The sequence below is a fragment of the Pelodiscus sinensis genome, chromosome 3 (genome assembly GCF_049634645.1).
Source record: "Pelodiscus sinensis isolate JC-2024 chromosome 3, ASM4963464v1, whole genome shotgun sequence".
NCBI classification, from domain to species: Eukaryota; Metazoa; Chordata; order Testudines; family Trionychidae; genus Pelodiscus; species Pelodiscus sinensis.
Window position 1 is genome coordinate 134,266,911 of NC_134713.1, and position 24,514 is coordinate 134,291,424.

The 24,514-nt window shown below is 41.1% G+C and overlaps 1 protein-coding gene across 4 annotated transcripts in view; it reads right to left on the minus strand.

The window, feature by feature from the left end:
* The window catches only part of MEMO1 (mediator of cell motility 1), a 47,337-nt gene extending 23,363 nt beyond the window's left edge, over positions 1-23,974 (minus strand). The window contains exons 1-3 of one of the 4 annotated variants that reach the window (XM_075924916.1): positions 23,551-23,690; positions 18,738-18,872; positions 2,014-2,095 (exon numbers count right to left, since the gene is read on the minus strand). In XM_075924916.1, the coding sequence (XP_075781031.1) occupies positions 2,014-2,095; positions 18,738-18,810 (155 nt within the window). In that variant the 5' untranslated portion in view covers positions 18,811-18,872; positions 23,551-23,690. Of the gene's footprint in view, positions 1-2,013; positions 2,096-17,541; positions 17,688-18,737; positions 18,926-23,550 lie in introns of those variants that run through there. The other 3 variants (XM_075924915.1, XM_075924918.1, XM_075924917.1) reach the window with 3 other exon arrangements.
* Between the last annotated feature and the right edge of the window lie 540 nt (positions 23,975-24,514).

The window sequence follows — 24,514 nt, forward strand, 5'->3', positions numbered from 1 at the left end:
TTGCAGGAGGTCAGAGTATACCACAAAGATCTTTTGTGACCGTAAAAATCTAACTGCCTACTTTGTATTTCTCTCTACACTACTTATTTCATTCAATGATCTCAAACCATTTTTATCAAGGAAGGTAAGTTTCGCTGTTCCATTTTACAGGTAAGAAAGCAGACACACAGATAAATAAATTACTTGCTCAAGGTCACAAAAAAGAATCAGTGACAGAGCTGGAATAGAACTCAGGTTTCCTGACTCTTAGTCTAGTGTCTGTCCACTTGACTACACTGTCTTCCCTGAACTTAGCAGGTTTTTGGTTCAATTTCTTACTGTTACTTCCACGATATTGTTATAAATATACAGCAAACATTATGTGTAAATAAAAGTCACTATAACCAAATTATCCTACCTTAACATCTGTCCCATCTCACAGTAAACTGGATTGGCCTCATTATTTTATTCAGTTATCTCATGTCTCCTCTGCCATTCTACCTTAATGTGTTTTAGAAATGGCTAGCTGTTATTTTTCCAATTTATCCTGCAAACAGAAAATTACATAGGGCTGCATGGCCAGTCAATGATTTTATTGCCACATTAATATTTTAAAAAATATGGCTAGACTTTTTGCAAAATAGCTATGCTCTTTTTATTTTCCCATTTGCTATGTTATTTTGGTAGTTCGGTCACTTGCACAACTGATCATAAATTTTGCTGTAACAGTTATTCCTGCAAACGATACAATTGTATGGCTCTCGGTGTCTTTGATGCAAGGATATGATATAGTCCCAAAAGGAATAAGAACATACTCCTGATCAAACTACAGCTGTTATTTCCAGTTTTTGTTCACCCTCCTAAAGGTCTGCACTAGAAATTATATTCTTTGATCTCTGCATGGGGAGTAAGTTTCAGACAGAATGCACTCATTACTTTCACAGAGACTGAAGGAACATGAAGAAAACTGGGTTAAAAGACTTCTGAGGCCTTATATTACTTCCCAACTGCAGTGAAGGTTAAGAACTTTTATAGTATTTAATAAGAGTATGATTTTTCAGGGTATTTAATTCACAGACCTGTTTGAACACTGAAAAGGCATTAATCTGATGCATTACCTAGAAGTCTAGAATTAAGTGTGTGTCACTGCTCTTTTGGGCAAAGACAGATACTTTTCCTGGATATTTTCAAATAACTGAAAAGAATTATCATTTGGACTCATTTGTATCTAGCTTGTTCACAGCCCAAAGAACAACTTTTTTTAAAGCATGGCACAAATTCTATTTGATTGTTCTGAAGGCATTTTTCAGATGCAGACATACAAAGCATAGTCATACAAAGATACTTATAGAATCCAAATCAAATATTTAAAAAACATTTAAAACTGCAATTCTTATAAAGAGACAGAAATGGAAGCAAAAAGCATAAGCCTGAATTGATCTACAAGTCAAACTGCACATTTGTATAAGAAGTTTACAGAATCAAGGTAACCAATAAATAACAATAATATGGTACCAATGCTATGCCTGGTGCTATACAAAGAAAGAATAACAATCCCTTCTCCTGAAGAATTAGCAATCTTTATATTATCACTCTACTAAATCTCCTTTGAACTACTTTGTAGGAACAAATCTTTTTCTGGGAAAAGGAGTGCTTTTACTAACTCATCTGTCCACAGAACCCAATCACATATTAAACTGTGTACATGCCTCACTTTTCATGATATTCAGAGTATTTTCAGTTATTTTCAAACTTCTTTAATTAGTGATCCCTTTCACACAGCAAGCCTCTGAGTGAGATCCCTTTATAAATTAAAAATGGGGGTTAATTTTATGTAATGGAGGCTCAGGGCTGTTGGACCGATGGAGCAGACAGTTTGCTCCCTCCATGTAACCACCTTGCAACCACTGAGGGGTCACAACCCCCAGTTTGAAAACCCCAATCAGCATACTACTTAGCCAAAAACAATACGTTACGAAAATCTTAAGAAAGGTCTTAATATGTCAAATGCTAAAATACAGATATGAAACTTACGGTGCAATAATGGCTCTAGCAGGTCTTTTTGTAGACTGTACTTGAGAAAGCCAACCTTCTAGTTGTGCATTCAGCTGGGGTCCTACAAAAATAGAAGGAAATATTGAAATAATGAAAATCTAGTAGAGTTTATAATACAACCAAGTACAGTAAGTAATCTTATAATATGATCATGAGATTTAAAACCTTTATAAATAAAAGCAAACGTTTGTGTGTGTTTCAAGAAGTATAAAAAACAAACAAATAAAAGTTATAAATGCAGCATGACCCATATTGCTTAAGGTCACGCTAGGAATGTTTTAGCCTTCCAAACTGTAATTATTTAATCACTTTGCAACCAGTTTGTTCTTGTTCGGTGAACAGAAGACATACACAAACCATGCTCAGGGCAACAACTATCAATGACAAACTCACAAGGGGGTGATGTTATACATTCAATTAGTTTACTTTCTTAATCAAAATGAATTAAAACTGTGAGGGTTAGAGAAAACAATGCGAAAAAAGCATGTAACCAGAGGCATCTGCTACCAAGTACGACTGACTGAATATACTTCCAAGAAGGTGACCAGTGGCTATGGAAACTGTGAGCTAGAAACCTATAAAGCAGATATCAGGCTGTAAGAAGTGAGAAAATTCCAGATATGTAGTAAGAGAAAGTATAGTATTTTGGAATAAATTTAAGGCTCAGAAAACAGCTCTATAAGATCAGTACCTATACTGCTTAATAGTTTTCAGTTTGGAGCCCAATGCCACAAGTTACTGAGCACCCTGACAGGTGTTGATCATTCTCAACTTTACTAGCCCTTATAAGGTTATAAGAAATCCTTTCAATCAGAGATGTTATTGGAAACATTAAGAAAATGCATTTTAATATCTTTATATCAGAGTAGTCCCTCTTGGTGTAAAACTACTTTTTGGAAACTGATATTTACTATAACACAATGTTCTTTATTAGAGGAACGCAATTAACTTTTTTTAAAACTGCATTTTCATCTGAAAAATGTTTACTTGCTATTGTTACAAATAACATAATATTATTATAAGAGAAAGAGTAAATAAATATATTTCCTTCAGACTGTTTACCATACACATTTGACAGAAGTTTGTTGAAGTCACTTTCACTTGCAACATTTTATACAGAAATTCAGTTTCCCCTGCTTGTGTCACAAAGATTGTCAGGGATAGATGTAGCACGAAAGTAATTTACAACCATTTCTTGAAACGGACTGAATTTCAAGCTGACAGTTTCTTCAAAGACTTGTTTAAACATCTAAACAACTTAGAGGCATGCATCCAGCATGACAGACAGAGCTTGTCTTCACTCAGTGCTGCAATTAAAGCAATGGGCATCAATTTAGTCAATATGGTGAAGATGTGATAAGTTGATGGGATAATGCTCTCTTGTTGACTTTAGTACTCCACCTTCCAAAGAGGTGAAATCAAGGTCTTCTGTTGACAGAGTACAGTGAGGACACCAATGTAAGTTGATCTAAACTACGTCAATGTAAGTTACATATTACATAACTTAACTATCGGCGTAACTTATATCAATTTACCTTGTTAGTGTAGACCAGGACCCAGATCTTAAAAAAGCCCTCTCAGCCACTCACAACTGGCAACTGAGTTTTCCCTAGTGAAGGAAGACTTTTAGCCAGCAATTTCTGCAAAATTTAGGCTACCACAGTATGATCATTTCTGCCTTTACAGCTGAGAAAAAAATCTTCCAAATATGAGATGAAGGTAAATCAATGAACAGTTGTTTTCCTTAGTCTGCAGATAGCCCAAACTCCCCTTGTTCAGAGCTTTACCAAAGAGCAGAAAAATGACATTAGCAAGATTAGCTCTTTTCACTGATGCAATACAGCATGTACTTGACAGAAGTTAAACTGTCAACAATCACGCTGTTTCCGCTGCTTGTGACAATTATGAGCATCAGCAAAGTCAGGCACAGGAGTTCTTGAAAACAAATTATCTAAAAACAAAGGGTGTTGATGGAATAGAGTAAAATAGACAGACCTCTCTTCTTATGCTCTTCTCAGCAACTATATAGTAGCAGAAAGCTAGTACCATTCTACACAGCGAGGAGACCGTGGCAGAGTGAGAGAGGCAAAAGCTCTCATTTCCAGCAGTTAAATAGGATGAGGGGTCATTGAAAGCACACTAGTAGAATTTCCAGCACTCTCTCCCCTCCTAACAAGTGGGATCTGATTGGGGTTTGGCTTCTCAGCAAGTCATTACCTTCTCAAGGGGCCCCTTCTCTTATATCAACGTTATTGTTATGCAATCTTCCCCCATCTTTCCCCTGATCTCTAAACAGCAGGTTTAGATCTTTGGCTACTAGGTACTTGGTTAATGTGTCAAGCCTTGATAATAATAGTTGACAAAATAAAAACATGTCCTATTTCATGAGGGGCATTGGAAAATCCACAATTTATCTTTTCTAGAGTGACAAACTTTATCCAATTTGGGATTTCACATCTCTATTTACCTAAATACAAGACACACACACAATTCATTGGGAAGCAGTTAGTATTGCTACACACACAAAATAGCAAACAAAAACAAAAAGTTACACCACCTCATAGTACATATTTGCTACTTTCCCACTCAAATGACTGTACCTTATCATTAAAACAATGGAATGCTGCAGATCTCATACAACGTCTTTAACTCCATCCCCTTGTTGTCCTGCTCACATTGATTTACCAGATTATTTTCTCCTCTAGTATTAATAGTTGCTGCATGGGTAAAGAGTTATGTGTAGAAGAGCAATTAAAGAGAGGGATGGAAAGCTGCCATAGCTAGGCATAGTTAAGGTTGTGGTATGTTATGTCTGGCATATGGTAGTTTTCATATTTGTAAGGTGCATGAATGAAACTTTCTCCCATCAGAAAACTATAGTTCTTGACTAAGAAGAACTGCAACCAAAACTGCTTCAGTCAGCCTCCTAGATGACTCCATAATAATCTGGAACATCAACAAGGAAAAAAAGTAGCTCCTCTTAATGAATTCTTCCAAACTGATCCAATACATAATCAGATTTTATTTTCTTGTAGAGAGGGGACTGGTTTGAAAACAGATCAAGACTTCATGCCATAAATGCCACATACACACTTTCATTTCCAGGAAAACCTCACTTTATTTGTGGTAACAGCTGGAAAATTCCTTACATTTTATTAAAAAAATTGCCATGGAAGACCTATTGGTATCCATTTTTAAATTTTCCTAGCAACTTACCACAATTTTAAATCTTATTGCAAACCACCAATTCCTCTGTTTGCTCCATGAAGGGTAAAAGTACATTGAGTACTGCATAAAAAGATGTACATTATAATAAGCATCACCAGGTGTGCTATTACAGTCTCCAAATTGGTTTTCTTAGCATGTAAGAAAATGTTCAGACTTGAAAAGACATGCTGTGCTAGTTTTGATTATGTAAGGTTCTGTGAAGAGGCACAGGTCCTTGGAAAGAGAGAGAGCTGTGTGAACAGCAGCAGTTTCTCTCTCCTTTGGTATCCCATTAGTCACTCCTTGAGACTAAGCTGCTCTCTGGGAACTAACTTGAGCACTGGTACCAGACAGAAATTCCTGAAAACAGGTATTGCACTACATGCTGTTTGACTATCTCTATTCTGGGATTGGTGCATGAGTGACACTTAGTAGTGGATCAACGCTAGTGTCCAAAGAAGGGGCAACAATTGAATTAGGAATGTCAGTGCAAGAGAGGAAATTAAAAAATGGTCCTCTCAGAGATATTAACATAGTATACTGTAGATCTGCAGAGTTACAATCTGACCAGTCAATCACACCCCCCACCCCCATTTGGAACTGGAAATATGCAGTCAGGCAGCAGCAAAGACAAAACTAACAAACAAAAAAGCAAATACAATACAGTACTGTGTTAAATGTAAACTACTAAAAAAAGAGGAATGTTTAAAAAAAGATTTGACGAGGTAAGGAAACTGTTTCTGTGCTTGTTTCATTTAAATATAGATGGTTACAAGCAGCATTTTTCTTCTGCATAGTAAAGTTTCAATGCTGTATGAAGTCAATGTTTAGCTGGAAACTTTTGAAAAAATAACCATAACAGTTTGTTCAGAGTTACAAACAACCTCCATTTCTGAGGCTTTCATAACACTGAGGTTTTTCTGTATTGCAAGAGTATTTTACCTTACAACTGTTAAGTGAAATTTAATCATTGGTACTCAGAGACTGCAACAGAGCCAAATTAATGATGCTGTGGAAGGCGAAACTTCTTTTTTGTCCCTTTTTTTGTTTGTTTTTTGTTTGTTTTGTCTAATAAATTCTCAATCTTAACAGTACATCAAAGAATTATGCATACTGAATGACCTTATTTATGTAAGCAAAAATGATACTGAAACACATATTTGAAATGTGTACTCTAGTAAGTTGCATGCAGTGAACCATATCATTAAAGCAATGATAATATTCCTTGTATTACAAATCAATTTCTCAGAATGTACAAAGCAAGTATCATTTTAAGAAAGGTCATGGATCCAATGGAGGTATTGACTGTCTCGACAGATTCTACTATGACTCAACACATTTACCTGGACTGCAAATCCTAAACATTTAAGATCACAGAGACACTCAAGTAAAAGGCATGGTAGGCTGACCATTGACCAACAAGAGCTTTTATTTCAGTAATCTTGATTCTAGACAAATGTACTCCAGTAATTTCTTTGGAAAATGTTGTTTAAGTTAAATGTTAAATTTATTTTGCTGAAGGAAATGTAGTAAACAGACTTTCAGTGGCTTTTAATTTGGTTAAGAAATAAAGATGTTACCACAACCAAAAACTGAAATGATCATCTTTGCTATGGATTACAACAGATACAAGCCAAATCTGAAGTTTAAAACAAAGACAAAATTACCCGAGTACCCAGAAAGATTGCAAAAATTGTTAGCCTTATATAACAGAAGTGATTCTAGCCCCAAAGAGCTTGCTATATTTATAGATATGACAAATGAGAGCAACCAAAAAGGGTGGGAATTGGAAGAAGTGTAAAGATTACAATAAGTTCACATATGCAAAGTTTGCTATGTGAACATCTAAACATTTGTGCATGCATGCATGTGTTCCCACCATATAAATGCTCACCACCTTGGTTAAATTATTTGTATTGTATTAACATCCATAGACCCCAGTCACGATCAGCATCTTATTGCAAATTACATAGGCAGAAAAAAAATTCTGTCTCCAGGAGCTCGCAATTTAATTCAATGTATTTTTCCCTAATGCTCTCTTACTTTCATTCCTCAAAACTCTTATTTTCCTCTTTCACTCCTTTTCAGCCTTTTATTTCCACCTTCTGTTACAGGAATGTAATGATTACTTTTTATGTATCAGAGCCATGGAGATACCTAATGAAACATTTGAAACAAACGTCTAAGATGGCAAACTGAAGGCTGCCCACATCCCTGAACCAGCAGCAAGTCTCTGACAGGGATCTTGCTTATGCAAGGCCTTGTATATTCTGCATCTGCAGAATTTACTATAGAATTCACCCTTTACTATAGACTTATCTCTAAAGTTCCAACTTTCATTTTATGAATTGTCAGACATTTTTGGTTCTGGGGAAAAAACCAGAAAACATGAATTAAGATAAACCGATGCACTGCTGTCATGAGTTAGAAGGAAACCTAAACCAAATCCAAGATATGTGAACTACCTCACCTTAATTTCTATGAGATATTCATTTTGAAACTTGAAAATGACATATTAAATGCCAATATGGCTAACCCAATTCACTAATAATTATTTTAGAAGAATCATTCAGCAAATATGCTTAGTGCAAAATCCCAAACCGCCTCTGTTGTGTACAAGTATCAAAACATCCAGCTATAACTAAACCTTCCCTCAATGCAGCATGCAGCTGTGTGTTAATACAAAAAACTGTGGCATAATGAAAATGGAAAATGTGCACTTAGTATAAAACAAACTGAATTTAATACACTAAATAACAGGAACTATTGTACTGACTGTATTTAAATTATTTTTTAAAGTTGTCTTTGAATTTCCAGTCTATGCCCCCCTCTTCCCCAGACCCACATCACAGCAGAATTCAGGATCCACTTGCCCCAGGGTTCACAAAATATTGTTTCGGTGCAGTTTATTCTGAATGAGATGGAGGGTGAAGGCTCATATGTTAGTAGAGCCGTCTTATTTGCCAGAGGTTTTGTATCTTAAATCTAGATGGAAAGATCCAATGAACATCCCCTGGCAAACTCGGGCCAAATACAAACATTTCATAACAAAACAAGGGCTTCTCTGTTTCTACCCCATCTAATTTTCAAGTTTTCTTGCATTAGATAATCTTATCTGTTTTTTTCTGTTGCTTCTTCATCCAGGAGCTTCAATCAACTCTATTCAGTGCAGCATTATAAAAATCAGGGCTGTTACACTTTCATAATATGGTATTACAATAAAGTTTAATGTCATATATATATAGCAAGGGCAAATCATGTCATAACATGACATCTGCTAAGGGAGATTTTGTAGTATGAAGTCTTTGATGATGTAGCTGTCTGTATTAATCAAAGATACTGGAAAGGCAAAGATTGCATAAAATTTCTGACTGGCTTTCTTAGCCTCAGCTCATCAAAAATATGCCTTATTAATGGACTTTTATTAATGTATTCTGGGACTCTATAAACACCTCTTCACAGCACTCAGCATTTTATTCAGAGGTCATGTTCCAAAATAGAGATTTCCATGGAGGGAAGCATTCTGGAATTTCAGTGTAAGATATCCCAAAATTCTTCTTCCTTTGTTCAGTATCATCACAATTGACTCTGACTTGCCATCAGCATGAACTTTTTATAACAGATTTGAATTTTAAATAAAACTACAGGGCAAGAAACAGTCTCCCAGCTGATGACAACTGGAATGGCAGTGAGCAACCCAATCCTGGGACAAGATAAGCCAGACATTTCTCCAAAAGCAGATCTGGAATGAGCAGCAGCATTACAGACCAGAAAAAACGTTCACTGTGCTTGTTTCAGTGACCAGCTTTCCTTAAATAAAGAGCATAGAGTGGGGATGACATATCATTAGGAAGCTATGGTGATAGCAAGTACATTATACAGTACTTTGTTTATAAGTCACTGATCAGAACCACTGTGGTAGAAGTACACTAGCAAAAGAGTTCTGATTACTATTAAAATTAGAGCTGACCAAAGATCGATTTTGCTGCATACAAGGCACAGACTTTTGAGAACATAGGGCTCTATTAGAGGGCAAGCAATGACATACTTTTCTCATGTAACTCTTAATATCATGTTTTCTCTTTTGCCATCAAGGCTTTACCCAGTTTACATCCTCAGAGACATAATTCTTCAAATGCCCTAACACGAAGTCACAAAGTGGCTGTATATACTTCAAACAGGTTATCTCCACCTTTCCTTCACATCTGCCTTGTGCAAGAAAACAGAGGGAAAGTTTTACACAGGAAAAAGTTAAGAACAAGAAAGGATGACTACACATCTGCAGCCGATGCTTCATGAGCCTAGTATCGCTGTCATTGACAAGGAAATTCACACAATGAGAACAATTTTTCATTTGTGGAAAGGGAAGAAAACATTAACTGAAATAAAACAACCAACAGAGCTGCTTTAGAGCTATTAATTAAGCCGGGTATGATTTGACTCCAGTTGCCTGAATCCTAATTATGAATGATGCCTGGATTACTATATCAATTGCCGAGACTGGGTGGGCACTAATGAGAATGGCACTAATGCTCGCTCACTCCAGTGCATGAGGATGTGTCAGTTTTAGTATTTATGAAAAATACTTTGTTACATAATCTGATCACAACAGAAATTATATCAGATGTCATACAAAATTGGAAAAAAAATAAATCTAAGCCCACAGATCTGCACTAAAAACTTTAAATAATTCCATCTATCAGTGCTGATGGTGGACTTGTTACAATTAATATTGTTTCTATTGGGCTACAGATGACACCGGAAAAACACGGCAGACAACTCTGATTTTACTAACACCGGTCTCAATTAAAATTGATGAGGACATCCTCAGTGAAGACTGCCAAGAGGAAAGACTGTTATGTAAGCTTCTGTTTTCACTGCTCCTCTGAGGTATATATATAATTGAAGTAGGTGGAATGGGATAGCTCTCTTAACCCTTAATTTAAGCAGCAAACTGCTGGATCTAATAAAAAGACTTCTCCCAACAGTTTAGACATCAGATTTAAATCAGAAGTTTTAAATGGACACTAAAGCTATGTCTACACTGGGAAGGTTTAGCGCCAAAAGCCCTCTCAAAATGCAAAAGTCGCCAAAAGCGAAAACTAGTCAAACCAGGTTTTCAGCCTCCCATTGTCAACATTTCATGGCCACATTGCTAATACCCTGTCGACAGATGAAGAAAAGCAATGTGGATAAGCATCCCACAGTGCAGTATTGAGGGAAGGCAGAGCTGCTCTATAGCTCACAGTGCTGAAGAATGTCAAAGCAGCACAGCAGTCTCTCCAGCGGTCCCCCTGCAGCAGCAATTTGCCTGCCGCTGTGTTCTTAAGCAGGGAAGAACTGGAAGGAGCATTCCAATGATTTGCTCTTTGTTTGTTCCCCAAATAGAGCAGCTCACTCAGCTGTCAGATACTTCCCGGAGCTTTGAAAGGAAAGAGGCATATGTCTGCAGTGCAGCAGAGATCACAAAACACTGAGCAGAGCTATCAGTGCAGGCATTGTGGCATACTGACAGAAGCCAGTTCTCACAACAAAACAAACATCAGAGTTCACACTGGCTCTTTGTTGACAATAAAGGGGAAAATATTCTCACAGGGGCGCAAGTTTTTTGTCTCCAAAAGTGGGGGGTTTTCTCAACAAAAGTTGCATTATAGTATAAACGCTCTCACTGTTTTGTCACCAAAAGGAGGTTTTTGGCGACAAAACATGCCAGTAAAGACAAGGTGTAAGTCTCTTTCTCTCTGAAATGCTCAGGTTTTGCTACTTTGGTGTGATATCATAATCGTACTAGTCCCCAGCAATCTAAAGATTTGAACTTCTAATGCAAATGATCAAGCAAAAGATAAAGTACAAAAAAGTTTTTATTTGATTTGTTTATATGAGGAAAACAAGGCACAGGTCCCAAAAGTATTTTTCTTTTTTAAAGATATGATAAAATATTCAGATTTGGAGAATACAGTATGGCCCACTGAAAATCTTAAATTTCAAGCTGCAATTTGTACAACAAAACAAGTTGTTACAAGAGAACAATTGATTAAAACTGGGAAGCAACAAACTTAATACTTATGTAACACTGTACACAATGTCTCAATTAACCTGTAGATTCTGCCACAAGATATTTTCCAAGAGTTTACCAGGATTTTTTAAAGGATTAAACATTTATATTAGCCATGTGTAGCTCTAGCCAAAATACTAGAGCAATAGCCAAAAATACTAAGAGCACTAAGAGAACACTGCATCCTTTACATTCTGCTTGTTTTTGGAAAATAATTAGCAATCATAATGAGTAGATCTGAGGTTTTTTTAAATGAAACTTTCAATTCTGTAATCACTTTCTGCACACATTCAGGAAAGCTTCCTACTCTTCACAAGCCAGCAGATTTTTCATGTCTTATACTTTCCCATTCCTTTCAGAACTATCAGAAAATTACAAATGAGATTCAACACGTGAAATACCAATACATATGCATTTATTATTTTAAGTATTTATACACAGGGTGAGTTAAATAATCAAGCTAACTAAACAGGTGCAATCTTGTGGATTGGCACTTCACTAGTTACTGCCTCTCAATATAGTAATAAGTACACCCAATGGCTGGCACTAACCAAGCTTTCTTCTCATCAGAGTGAACTTGGAGGGGAATGGAGAACATTTACAGACTAAGTCAAAATTATCATCCACCAAATTATATTCTCACCTTTCAAATTATGGCATAGGGCAAGTACCTCCTCTCTCGCTTATACAAAGAAAATTAAAATTATGATTCAAAGACACCATGCTGCTGTGCTCATTTGATTAGCCACGGTTTCTGACAAATCTTTATCAGCACAAGTTTTATCTACATAAAAAATAAAATTTGGCCCTGTGAGACAAAATTGAGTATAAGGGACTATTCATGATGAATCTATCCTATTAGACTACATATTTCTATATTACTGAACGTGAGCATATCATATCAATCAGATACCACGACAAAACCAAACAAATACAGATTGAACCTCTATGGTTTAGGACTCTTTGGTCCGACAACATCCATGGTCCGGCAAGACTGCAGATATTTCTGGACTAGAGAGCCCCAGCAGCAGAAGTTGCTCGCTAGCTCAGAGCACAGCTGGCTGGTGAGGGCAGCGGAGCCCACGGGGCACCAAAGCTCATAGCCAGCAGGGCAGGGAAGATGGCAGGGCTGCCAGGAGCTCTGGAAGGGCAGCAGAGCCACAACTGACAGGGTCGCCAGGAGCTCTGGTGGAGAAGTGAAGCTCACGACCAGTGGGACTGCTGGAAGATCTGGCAGGCCTGCCACAAGGCTGGCAGGCCGGGAGCTCTGGAGGGGGCTGCCACAGCTCATGGGGCAGGAGGCTGGGGAGAGGAGCCCAGCGGGGAAGCTGGCATCCCCTCCCCCCACATCTCACACCTCCCATGATCCAGCAAACTCCCTTGTCTGGGACCAGTCCATCAGCCTTCAGGTGAAGAATGGTAGGACATCATTAATCTGTTAAGAACCAATGATGACACATCCACTCTCTACATCATCTTCTAAAAAAAGGTGAAAGGTTAATAGTAAGGGAAAATGCACTCATTTTGCTCAATGTCTTGAAAGTTCATAAAAAGTTGAATTTTATCTTTAGGTTTTGCAATATGAGCTGCAGACTGTAGTTAAAATAAAGCTTGAAATTAAAGTTTGCATTTATAAGGTTCCTACTAGAGATCATTATTTGGTTGCACAGGACTAGTACTACACATGACCCTACTATCCCATAGGAAGCTCCTCTCCATATTACTTACTGGACCAGATACTAACTGTTCCAGGGAGCAGCTCCTCAGTGGCTTTTACATGTGTGCACACACAGATAAACACGAAAGAGTTTCTCATATGTTCTATAAAGGCCCTTGCTCCTGGAAGACCTCTCACAAAGTCTCTGCCAGCACCAAGGAATAGGGTTGCCAGATGGTTTCAACAAAAACACCGGACACACTTGACATTACATCACAATCTACATTACATCTTATTTAGAATATATTGGACATTTGTATTTTCTCAATTTGTTTCCCGCATAGAAAGCTCAAATACTAGACTGTCTGGTTCAAAACTGGACACCTGGCAACTCTACCAGGGAATCAGCCTTAACTGTCCCTACATCCTGACATTACTGAGCTTTCTTGAATTAGGCCTCAACTGGTGTACTGTGTCCAGTTCTGGGCACCACATTTCAGGAAAGATGTGGAGACTCTGTAGATGGGTCAGAGAAGAGCAACACAAATTATTAAAGGTCTAGAAAACATGACCTGTGAGGGAAGACTGAAAGCATTAGGTTTGTTTAGTTTGGAAAAGAGAAGACTGAGAGGAGACATGATAACAAGGGTGTATATGGAGGAGGAAGAAAAAATATTCTCTTTGACCTCAGATAAGACAAAAAACAATGGGTTTAAATTGCAGCAAGTGAGGTTTAGATTGGTCATTAGGAAAAACTTCCTGTCAGGGTGGTTAAGCACTGGAATAAATTGTCTAGGGAGATTGTGGAATCTCAATCATTGGAGACATTTAAGAGCAGGTTAGATAATATCTGTCAGGGATGATGATAGATGGTGCTTGTTCCTGTGATGAATGTAGGGACAGGATTTGATGACCTCTCAAGGTCGCTTCCAGTTCTAATCTATGATTCTTTATTGTGTCACAGGCTACCTCCAGACTGCATCCCTCTGCCGACAGAGGGATGTAGATTAGGCACTTCGAAAGCGCAAATAAGCCCGGGATTTAAATATCCCAGGCTTCATTTGCATACTCAAGTTCGGGTGCTGTGCCGATCACGCGCCCTTTCAAAAGTGAAAGTAAAGTCTAGTCACGGCTCTGCCAACAGCGGGGAGCATTTTTGGCAGATCCTGTACTCAAAAGATGAGTACCACCTCAGAACATTTTCTAAGCTCAACAACAACAGGCAGCTGAAAAAAGAAACCTTCCATACTTTACAAATAGACCTCATTGAGGAACAAACTTTTCATTCAGCTCGGGAAGGATTGAAAATAAAAAATAAAATTTAACTACAACAAAGAGCTTCTCTGCTTGCATCTGTCAAAATTTTAGCAGCCTCCGTAAGCACCTCTTTTTGTTTTGATACACAACGTTCCAAAGGAGTTGGAGCGACTCAGAAACGGCGTCTGGTCAAGTTTGCAGAAGGCAGATTGAATTTTACTAAAATACAAAAATCAGAGATGTACGAAGAATGAAAATTAAGTATCAAAAACACTTCAACCCTTGACCACAGGATTAGTCCATACACAGATAGTCTTAGTGACTTCTGTGGGACTATTCACAGCTATTATAAATAAGAGCTTCAAGAACAAGCAGCAAATTTCTCTCTTTAATCCTGTTTTCACTAGAGAATTTAACTAAGTTTTTGACCCCGGTTAACCAATTCTGTCTACAGGCATCTACACTTCAGAGCCACACTTATGTCAGACTCACGTAGAAAGATCCAAGCTGGGACTACAGCAGAGGTGGGCTGTAAGTGGCTCTCAGGATGGACCCAATTCACCAGGGTTAGCCCCTCATGGGCTGCCAAACACTTTATTTATTTATCTGTGGGTCTGCAGATACAGATACTCGCAGCTCCTGGACAATAAGAGCCGCGAGAAGTGGTAGCTCAGCCCACAGCACTTTGAAAAGCTCCCATTGGCTGAGAACAGCGAACTGCAGCCACTGGGAGCTGTGAGCAGCCAAACCTGCATATATGCAAGTAAGTAAAGCATCTAGCAGCCTGCTAAGGACTAGCCCTGACAAACCACATCCTGCCTGTTGACTGCTTATTACCCACCCTGGACTACAGCAAGTAGGTTACAGTTCTTTGATTTCTAGCGGCATATTCCAGATTTTTAACACCTCACTAACCTGAATCACTCTAGGAACTGTTTTATGGTGCACTGTGGGACAATGTACGTCTTTTGAGTTTCTGTGCGTAAGTATTCTAAGCCTACCAACACATCATACTAAAAGCACTTCTGGCTGTGCATGCCCCTCACTTCCACTCCTTTCAATACTGGAAAGGCATGGTAGCACCAAAGCACAATATATTGTTTCTGCTTTTGGCTGATCTGTTAATGCAGCTGGATCTAGTTATAGGTATGAGACATATCACATGACATTATGGCAGCAACAAGTCTCAGCCAGAAGATCATGCATGCTGGATGCACAGCACAGGAAATAGATGATGCTGGTTGTAACTTCTATGGATTCGTTTTAGGCTGACCACAAGCACAGCGTGTCAAGACTATGTAATTATGTGTTCCAGGGATGAACAGCAGTGAGTCTAGAACTTTTGCTCAAGGAAGGCCACCTTCACATAGCCATGTAAAAAGCTTGTCTGACCCTCCAGGACCAGGACTTGCAAATGAGGGAAGTAATTTTACTACCTCAGATTGCTACTGCTCTGTAGCTAACCAGTTTTACATTGGCAAGACAACTGTTGGGACTGAAACAGTGGCTGGATCCAAGGCCATATGAAAGGTGACTGACACTAGAAGTGACACTTTCTGGGCAGGTGGGGGATGGTATGTAGCCCTCCTTCCTGAAATCTTCCCTTTCTTCTACAACTCCATCCCATGGAATTTGTCCCTTCTTTTACAGCTCAGTCCTTCTGCTGGGTAACATATTCCTGACCACCCCTTTCAGGATATACAAAAAGGGAAGTCCAACAATGGAAAAGTTTTGGGATGCCCACAAGTGCGTCAGGGCTTTCTCCTTAGCTCTTGGACTTGGTAGGGAATCTGGCTCCAATGGTGAGCAGCTAAGCTCTGCACCTTGGGGTATTAAACAGCAGCATCCCTGGATCATTTCTGAGTCCCTCCCCACCAGGGTAAATGAAAGAATTAAACCAAAAATGTTTCTGATTTACCTATACGGTCACCAAGCTCTCTGTTGTGGGACTGATCAGGTAGCAAGCAATGTTATTTATCCCTTCCACTGCTTGCCCCTTCTGAGTTGCTCTGCTTCTCCTTTTAAGCTCCACCTCCAGCTAGTGCAGGGTCTGCAGGTGCTACTGTGCGTGGCTACTCAGTCCCGGAACTGTCCCTCAACCCCCTCTTTCTCCATTGTAGAGCTCATACAGGTCATTTTTGCTGTGGTTTACCCAACCATGGTGAAGAATGCTAATATTGTTGAACTAACAGTGCCTGAAAGGTGATGGCACCATCCCTGTACCATTCTCCCCACAACCAGGAGCATATGAAGACATTAACCAGAAAGTATACTATTTGCTCATTATACAGCTCTTGATCAATCACAAAGGCCAGTTTATGATCATCATCATGGGATACAGCAACAAGAAGTATAGTGCTAAGGAATTAATGAGATCTGGCATACCTCTGTTTGGACTAGAAGGGATCTTATTCTATCCAGATAGCATGTTAACAGGGGGTACAGAAAGCCTCTTGATATTTTAGAGGACTTATCTATTGTCTGCTGTCCTAGCTTCAGACATTATATGCTGATGTAAGAACACTAGCTATAAGGTTTAATTGAGCAGTGGCAGAATGGAGGTAGAACATGCATTTGGCCAACTGAAGACAAGATAGCATAAATTATAAACCTACACACCTGCTTGAATGCCAGCAAGCTGAATGCCATTCATATTATTGGGAGGTGCTGTGCACTACATAACATTTATGAGGACAAGAGAAATATCATTGGGAATGGGCTCATGAGTCTGCTGTTTTGAAGGCCAAGCAAAGACCACTAGAACACATACCTCTGATCATTGGGGATGGGTCCAGGAGAATAGGGAAAGGATGTTTTGTGTGTAACATCCTTACCCTGCTGAGGGAGATCTATGGGAAATGGGATGCTACATAATATTTAGTACACATACCAATTGTTACTGCTTTTATGTGATTTTGAGTAGAGGTTCCTGCCTTTTTCTTGTTTTCCCAAGAATTCTCACACAGACACTGAAAAAAATCACTTTATTTTAAAGTAGCTGAAATATACTTTATCCACTTAGTGGCAATTTAAGAACCATACACATAGCCCAGCTACCACTATCAGTGTCATCTCACTGATAAAGGAACTGCACATTAGTGCAGTACTAGTCTCATCCAATAAGGCATGAGGATTTCATGAATAGCAAACATCTGCCTATATGCACTTCCATTCCAGGAGTACAAGAAATGACTAATAGCCAACACCACCCCCAAGTTGTCCATCAGCAGCAGGACATGGCACTGTCATCTGAGCAGCTGGCTCCCTAATGACAGCAAGCTGCAGAACAAGTCCTTCTGCTGCTGTCAGTCCTGCTCCCTCTTTCTTTTACCGTGATCTATACAATCCATGACCAGTTTCCCTCCTTCTGGAACTCATCGCGTATGTCTAAATTCCATCCAAATTTATCAGGCATTTCTTGCACTAGGTCCTCCTTTTTCTTTTCCCCAAAAGTCCTTTCCTCAAGAAGCCTGGGTGACTGAATAGGCCCAGCAGGGGCAAAGGCCCTATGAAGAGAATAAAAGGAGTATTTTTTAATCATGGAAAGAAAAAGTGTCTGTTTTACACTCTGCATAACAGTAAAGACAAAGTAATATTTCTATTTGCTTAAGATATGGTTGAAATAAAGTTAACATTTAAATGGTTAGATGCAAATTATTTAAAAAATGGGGGAGAGGTGCAGAGGAGCTAGTAAGGCCAACATGACCATGGACTTGATAATAGTGAGGGTCCTAACATTGTTTAACAATACAGCAGTGTTGGAGGATGTTGGTCTACTGGAAATCCCAGACTGGAAAAGGATCAACTTTTTTTTTTTTTTAAATCAAAGCCTAGAACAAACAACAACAAACCCCCTACAGTTTCCAAAGTGTTATTTAACTGCTTGGTACCTGATCATTGATAATGATTTGACAAGGCTAGTAAACTACAGGGTAAGCATACCAAGTTTGCCCTGCTGAGGAATTTCATTGACAAAATTCTCAAACATTTATTAGCTAGGTGTGGGAGAACATTTTTAGCAAACAAGATGCTGAACTAGGAGGTTGCAGAGGTTTGCTATGAACAGACCTGCTCTTTATCTTCATTCTGATACACCCCAATCCATCTCACCTGGCCCAGGCAACTTGTTACAAAACAAAGAGGCCCCTACAACATCACCAAAGGACTGTTCCACTTACTGCAGCCAGTGGGACAATACTTTAGTTCTAGTCACAGGAACAATTAAACAGAGCACAGAGCGTACATATTATATATGCATTCATTTTTATTAAACCTGTAATCCCAATTAGATATGTAAAATCCTGATTAACCAATTAAACATAATGTTTAACTGATTAAACAGGGTTGGCGTGGGCTGGAGCAGCCTCCTGACAGCAGCAGGCATGGGACTGGAGCAACCCCCGCCGGTTAACCATAACCATTAAACATAATCCAGTAAGGGTGATGCTAACTGGTTAACCATTCACATCCCTAATCCCAATGTTGAATAAGCCTGTTAATGATAAAAAAATTATAGCTACCTCTTACCTGGCTGTGGCTCCAACTCTGACTCTGGTTCCTCCACAGTCCATTCTTTGGGTACATCCTTGAACAGGTCCATAGAATCCAAAATAAGAGCATCCTCCAATCACTCTGGCCATGTAGGTCTTCTCTGTCCACGATCTAAGTATCAGACCATTCCACTTCAAAAAGCCCATCAAGCTTGGCACTGGGCTCTGTAGTCAGGATAGCATCAAATCTGGTCAAATGCCTCATAGTTAGGCAGGTGAATGGGGAATTGCTGGACATTCAATGGGTGTTCTTTGCTTTGCAGTAGATATCCTTGAGGTTTTTAATTCTTCCCCAAGACTGAACTGTGTCAACTTGGTCCCATTCCTTCCCCAGTCTCTTTGAAATATTCCTGCAGCGATACTAATTTCAACTGCCTCTCCCAAAACTATGTTTTCTTTACTGTTCTCACACCAGAGAGCAACCAGAACTAGTGAAGTAAAAAAGAGTAGTCAATTAGGTCGACTACCCAATGAGCCTAGAGTTGACTACTCACATTTCCCCACCCTTGCTGCCTCTATCTCAGAGGCAGCTAGTGGGGGGGAAGGGCGGAAAGAGAGGGAAGCAGGAGCCAGTGCTGTGGGGAGCTAGCTTAAAAGCCTAAGTGAGGCAGCCGTGCAGGGGAGGGGAGAGGCAGGGGAGGCTGCTCCAGCAGCAGCCCCTGTCTGCAGCCAGCCCAGGGTCACTGCGAACAGAGGCTGTTTTGGCATCAGTCTCTGATCCCCTGTTGAGTCTAGGAGCGACCTCTGCTGTGGCTCTGCAGCATAAATGTAGTTTAAATTACTACATTTAAACTGCAGAGCTGCAGCAGGGGTAACTCCTTCTATGTGCCTTCTCTTACCAACTAAACATGTAGTTGATACAAATTCTGCCTCTAAACATCCTTAACCAGAACTCTGGTGTGATCCTCTGGCCAGCTACCAGCACCCAGAAATGGCATCTTCACATGCTGTCCAAACAAGCTGAACTTTGCAGAAATGGAGCATGCTAACAAAAAAGGGGTTAATTACCAATCAAGTGTTCATAAACCAACAGGTGCCTTCGGGTGCAGAGAAGGTAAGAGGGAAGTGACTAAGGGAACCAGAAAAATACAGCTCCTGTAGAATTGTGAGAATGCACTGGGGGACTTCAGTTATGTCCTCACTACAAAGTAGACAGGTAAGACTCAGCATTAAACTGAAACCTGAAACTAGCCTCCTGCCAAACAAAGTCCAGATTCAAAGAAAATTCAAACCTGGATTTGCTACATGTGGACAAGGGGAAGGGAGATTAAAATCACAAACAATGTCTCTTTCCCTTCAATTTCCTTTACAATTCTTAAAAAGCTAAAAATAAACCATAGCAATAAGGCCCTACCCACATAAATTTTTACTAACACTTCACGATTAGTTAGAATTTGGTTCAACTGAGTTCAAACAATAGCTTCTGTACCTTAGATGTGCACTTGAATGTCCACATCTAGTACTCTGCTTACTTTGTTTTCTTTGGAAAAGTCTCTTGCTAGCTATCCCATACTCTCTTAGGAGTCAATATCCAGAACACATTCCTACTAAAGCCTGCTAGGTAGTGAACTCTTAGATATCCTGCTGGGTGAAGAACAATTGAACAAACTAGGTACATGGGCTTAGTGAGGTATATCATTTGCCCAAAAAGCATGGGCAGACAATCATGTATCAATTCAGGGCTCTCTTAGTTGACACAGGAACTAAATTCTAACTGTTTTGTGCTGACAATCATGGTTAGCTGTAGCAAGGCCAGTCTTAAATGTAACAGCTAGGAAACTTTAAAAAAATCATTTTACCTTCCCATATTACATGTCAGCTTATTAACCTAATTAATAATTTAGATAACCTAATTCAGAATGTGCAATCTGAGCAAGTTTATGTTGCAAAGACAGACAAGTTTTAAATGTCCTTACTTGTGCTGATACATGTAACCTCATATTCAAAGAAATGTATTACTTGGGGGAAAGGGGGTCTGTGGGGAACACTTTGGAAAGCATTAGAATTTTACATTTTCAAATGTAACTGAAATTTGATCTAAAGTCTGTGCCTGGAGTGTATCACATCTACAAAATTTCCATCTGGATGATGGCTACACTGAAATAGAGGAGTGATTCCAAGAAATAAAAAAACTCAGCTACAAAATATCCCCACTAAAATGTCAAGCTACTAATTTCATATCACTATCGCTCCCTCCTCTTATATTTCCCTGATCTTTGTGTCTTCTCTCCTCAATTATCCAAGACCTCAACATTACAAAAAGCATGTGTCAGAATTTGTTCTCAAGATCAGGCTTCCTTTTGTCCAGTTCAAACTTGTCTGCCTTCCCTGACAATCACCTGTTCTGTGCCATATATGTGATGGCAAAGAACAGGTGATTGTCAGGGAAGGCAGACATTTTTGAAGTGCCAGCAGAAGCAGCATGAAACTGACCAGATCACTGTCTATCACTTTACTGCTAACAATGAGAAGCAATGTGCAATAACAGATTGGATTAGAGACACATTATTAATGTCTCTCACCATATCAGTCCTGCACCATGAGCTCAGGATCTGCACCCTCCATTTCTCCCAAAGGGCCAGCAGAAAGAAATGGAAAAATACAGGAGGATCAGTTGAGCTTCATTTTACTCTTATCCCACGATGTTATTAAAAACGTGCTAGGTGGAGAAACAGCAGCAATACAAATGCTGTTTTTCACCCTGTAGGATTCTTTTTAATGCAGCCAAAACTCTGCTATGGTACCTTGCTTGTACCACAGGATCCCTGATTCTAGCTACTATAGAACATCTATTTCATCAAACTTTACTGTGGGTTATTAGGATGTGTATGTGCAGAAAATATTACTACTCTTTTTACAATATTAAATTTTATCAGAATATTTTAAGTTTTGCATTATTGCATCAACATAAAAATAAAAGCTAGTCTATAGCTTAGAGTGAGTTTCTACATTATCAATCTTAATAGTGGTTTTCAGTAAGAGATGGGAGAAGAGAAACAATGGACTTAGAAGCCACAAGTTATAAAAAAAATTAATGATCCACTTACATTGTGAGTTTTCATATCAGCTATTAGAATTAAGCAGTGAGATAATGTGTATAAGATAACAACTTTATGAAGCAAGAGGCTATGCCTATTCATTTACATATTCCACTTTGCAAGCATATCCAAGTTTCATATGAAGGAGATGCAGAGGCATCCCCAACCTACGTAACCCAGTTTTATTACTACATTAGGGCTATGTCCAGACTGGCATGATTTTCCCCAAATGCTTTTAACGGAAGAGGTTTTCCGTTAAAAGCATTTGCGGAAAAGAGCATCTAGATTGACAAGGACGCTTTTCCGCGATCGGGGCTTTTTTGCAGAAAACAAATCTCAGCTGTCTACACTGGCCCTTTTGCGCAAAAGCTTTGCGCAAAAGGACTTTTGCCCAAACAGGAGCAGTATAGTATTTCTGCAAGAAGCACTGATTTCAGACAGTAAGAAGTCAGTGTTCTTGCGGAAATTCAAGCGGCCAGTGTAGTCAGCTGGCAAGTTTTTCCGCAAAAGCAACCTAGGAGAAAATGTTTGGTTACATTATGCCATTACCCCAGTAAAACTGCAGAGTTTTGTGGGCCAAACAAATATATTGTTTGGCTTTTTTAAATGAATTACTCGATGAATTACTCAATAGAATATTTTCAGATAATACAGAACATTCCCCAGATAGAAAGGAAAAGGAAAATATAGTAAGTCATCCAGCCACCCAAGCAAGTACAGGATTTGCCATCAGCATATTCTTCTGTTCTACAGTCTCCTAGTCCATTTAGATTCATGCACCACATTACATCCTGAGCATTTACCTATGCGTTTAGTATACCTTAGCTACGTTTAAATAGGGCTTTCATTATTTCATGTTATAACACATCTCCATATTAGAAAGTTGTTTGACTAACCTCTTACCAGCTAGTAATTCCATAATTGTCCATAATTGAACACTATACAGTTTCTCACACTGGTAAAGTACCCAGCATCCTCCAACACTACCAGAAGATATGCTCTGAACTATACTGATCATTGGTCTGATTTTGAATAGCAATTTCTACTTTCCTATAGGGTCAATTTGCATGTCCCTTTCCTAGCCATACCACACTGCACTGTCTTAAATGCTTTGGGGGCGACATTGCCCAGGCCACTGGCAGCACAATGAATCATTCCAGTCCTATTTTACCAGACAACTTGCTCGTCAGGCGCACTCGGGGATTTGCTGCACAGTTTTAAAGCTCATTCATTTGGGATAAGGGTACTTAGTGCACGTGCAGCCTTACGGGCTCGCCGGCTCAGGGGCCGAGGTGTGTGCACGAAGGGGGGCGCCCGCAGCCTGGGAAGGAACTGCCACTGCTACAGCCATGTGCCCCGCACAGGCCCCAATATCAGCACCGGAGGCGGGGCCTGCAACTCCCTACCCCGGGGAGGAAGGAAGGGGCCCTACGGCCGGCGCAAGGATGAGTCGCCGCGACGCCGACCCGCCCCTCCGGGGTGGAAAACGCTGACTCAGCCTCCGGCTTCAGCCGGGCCCCTAGAGCCGGCGCGGGGCTGGGAAAAGGCCTCCGAGTCCGACCTCCCGGCCAGGGCCGCAGCTGCCGGGCGCGCACCGCACATCCCCGCGGGGGCCGCAGCTGCTCCGGCCCGCGGCGGTAGCACCCTGCAGCGCTCCCCGGCCCCACTAACCCCCTGCCCCCCTGCCCCAGCCACCCACCTTCTCCCCTCCACCCCCCGGTGGCCGGGGCTGCGCCCGGCCGGCCCCGCTACCTGAGGCTGTGTACCAGCTGCCGGCGTGGCTGGCCTCCCGGCAGAGCACTCGGTTGGACATCTTGGTGCCTGAGCCGCCTATGGTGTTCGGGGGGGAGGGGGCAGGAGACGGGCCCGGCCGCGGCGGCAGCGCTAATCCCCCCTCCTCCCCCGGCAGAGCCCGAGCCCCCGCGAGGGGGGGCGGGCAGTGCTGCCGGAGGCGCCGCGGACCCGGGCGGTGAACGGGGAAGCGCTGCGAGGGGTAGGCGCGGGCTCGGCCGCGGACACGAACCCGGGAGGGGGGAAGCCTGGGACAAAGCCCGAGGCAAGAGCCGGCTACTCCGCGCTCTCGGGCGAGGGGAGGCCGCGGCAGCCGGGTTTGGCCCTGCTCGTCTCCCGTGGAAAGGGGAGGGCCCAGAAGCGGGCCAAGTGGCTCGCCATTGGGTGACGAAAGCAAAAGCCCGGCCACGATTGGATGCCCTTTCTCTCCCCGTTTCCCCCCGCCCTACAGAACCGACCAGGCCTGCAATTGGACCGCGCCGCTGGAGGGGAGCGGAACGAGGGGAGGGAGGTAAAAGACCACAGGCAGGACCCGTATGGATTGGACAGCAGCAGGGTTGCCGTGGTGATGGCTTCTGGCCTCGCTGATTGGCGGGCTGGTGTCTCTGTGGTGGCAGCAGGGCAGATTAGCGGGCAGGGGCGCGTGGGGAAGCTGGGCGCACCCTGGGGGAGCGAGACCACGGGAGAAGTGGGTGGGGGAGGGAGAGCGGAGCTGCCGGGCTAAGCCCCGCCCCAACCAGAGCTACTTGGCCGGCCTGTGGGGCCCTGCTCGCCCTGTGTTGCCCAGGCAGGCCGGAAAGCGAGGCCCTGTGCGGCCCCGGCAACGCTCCCCCCTGCCCGCCTGCACGGGGGCAGCAGCCCGCCCCGCTTCAGCCCCAAGGGCCTAGCAGTGGCACTAGCAGAGGTCCTCTTCGGTCACCGTTGT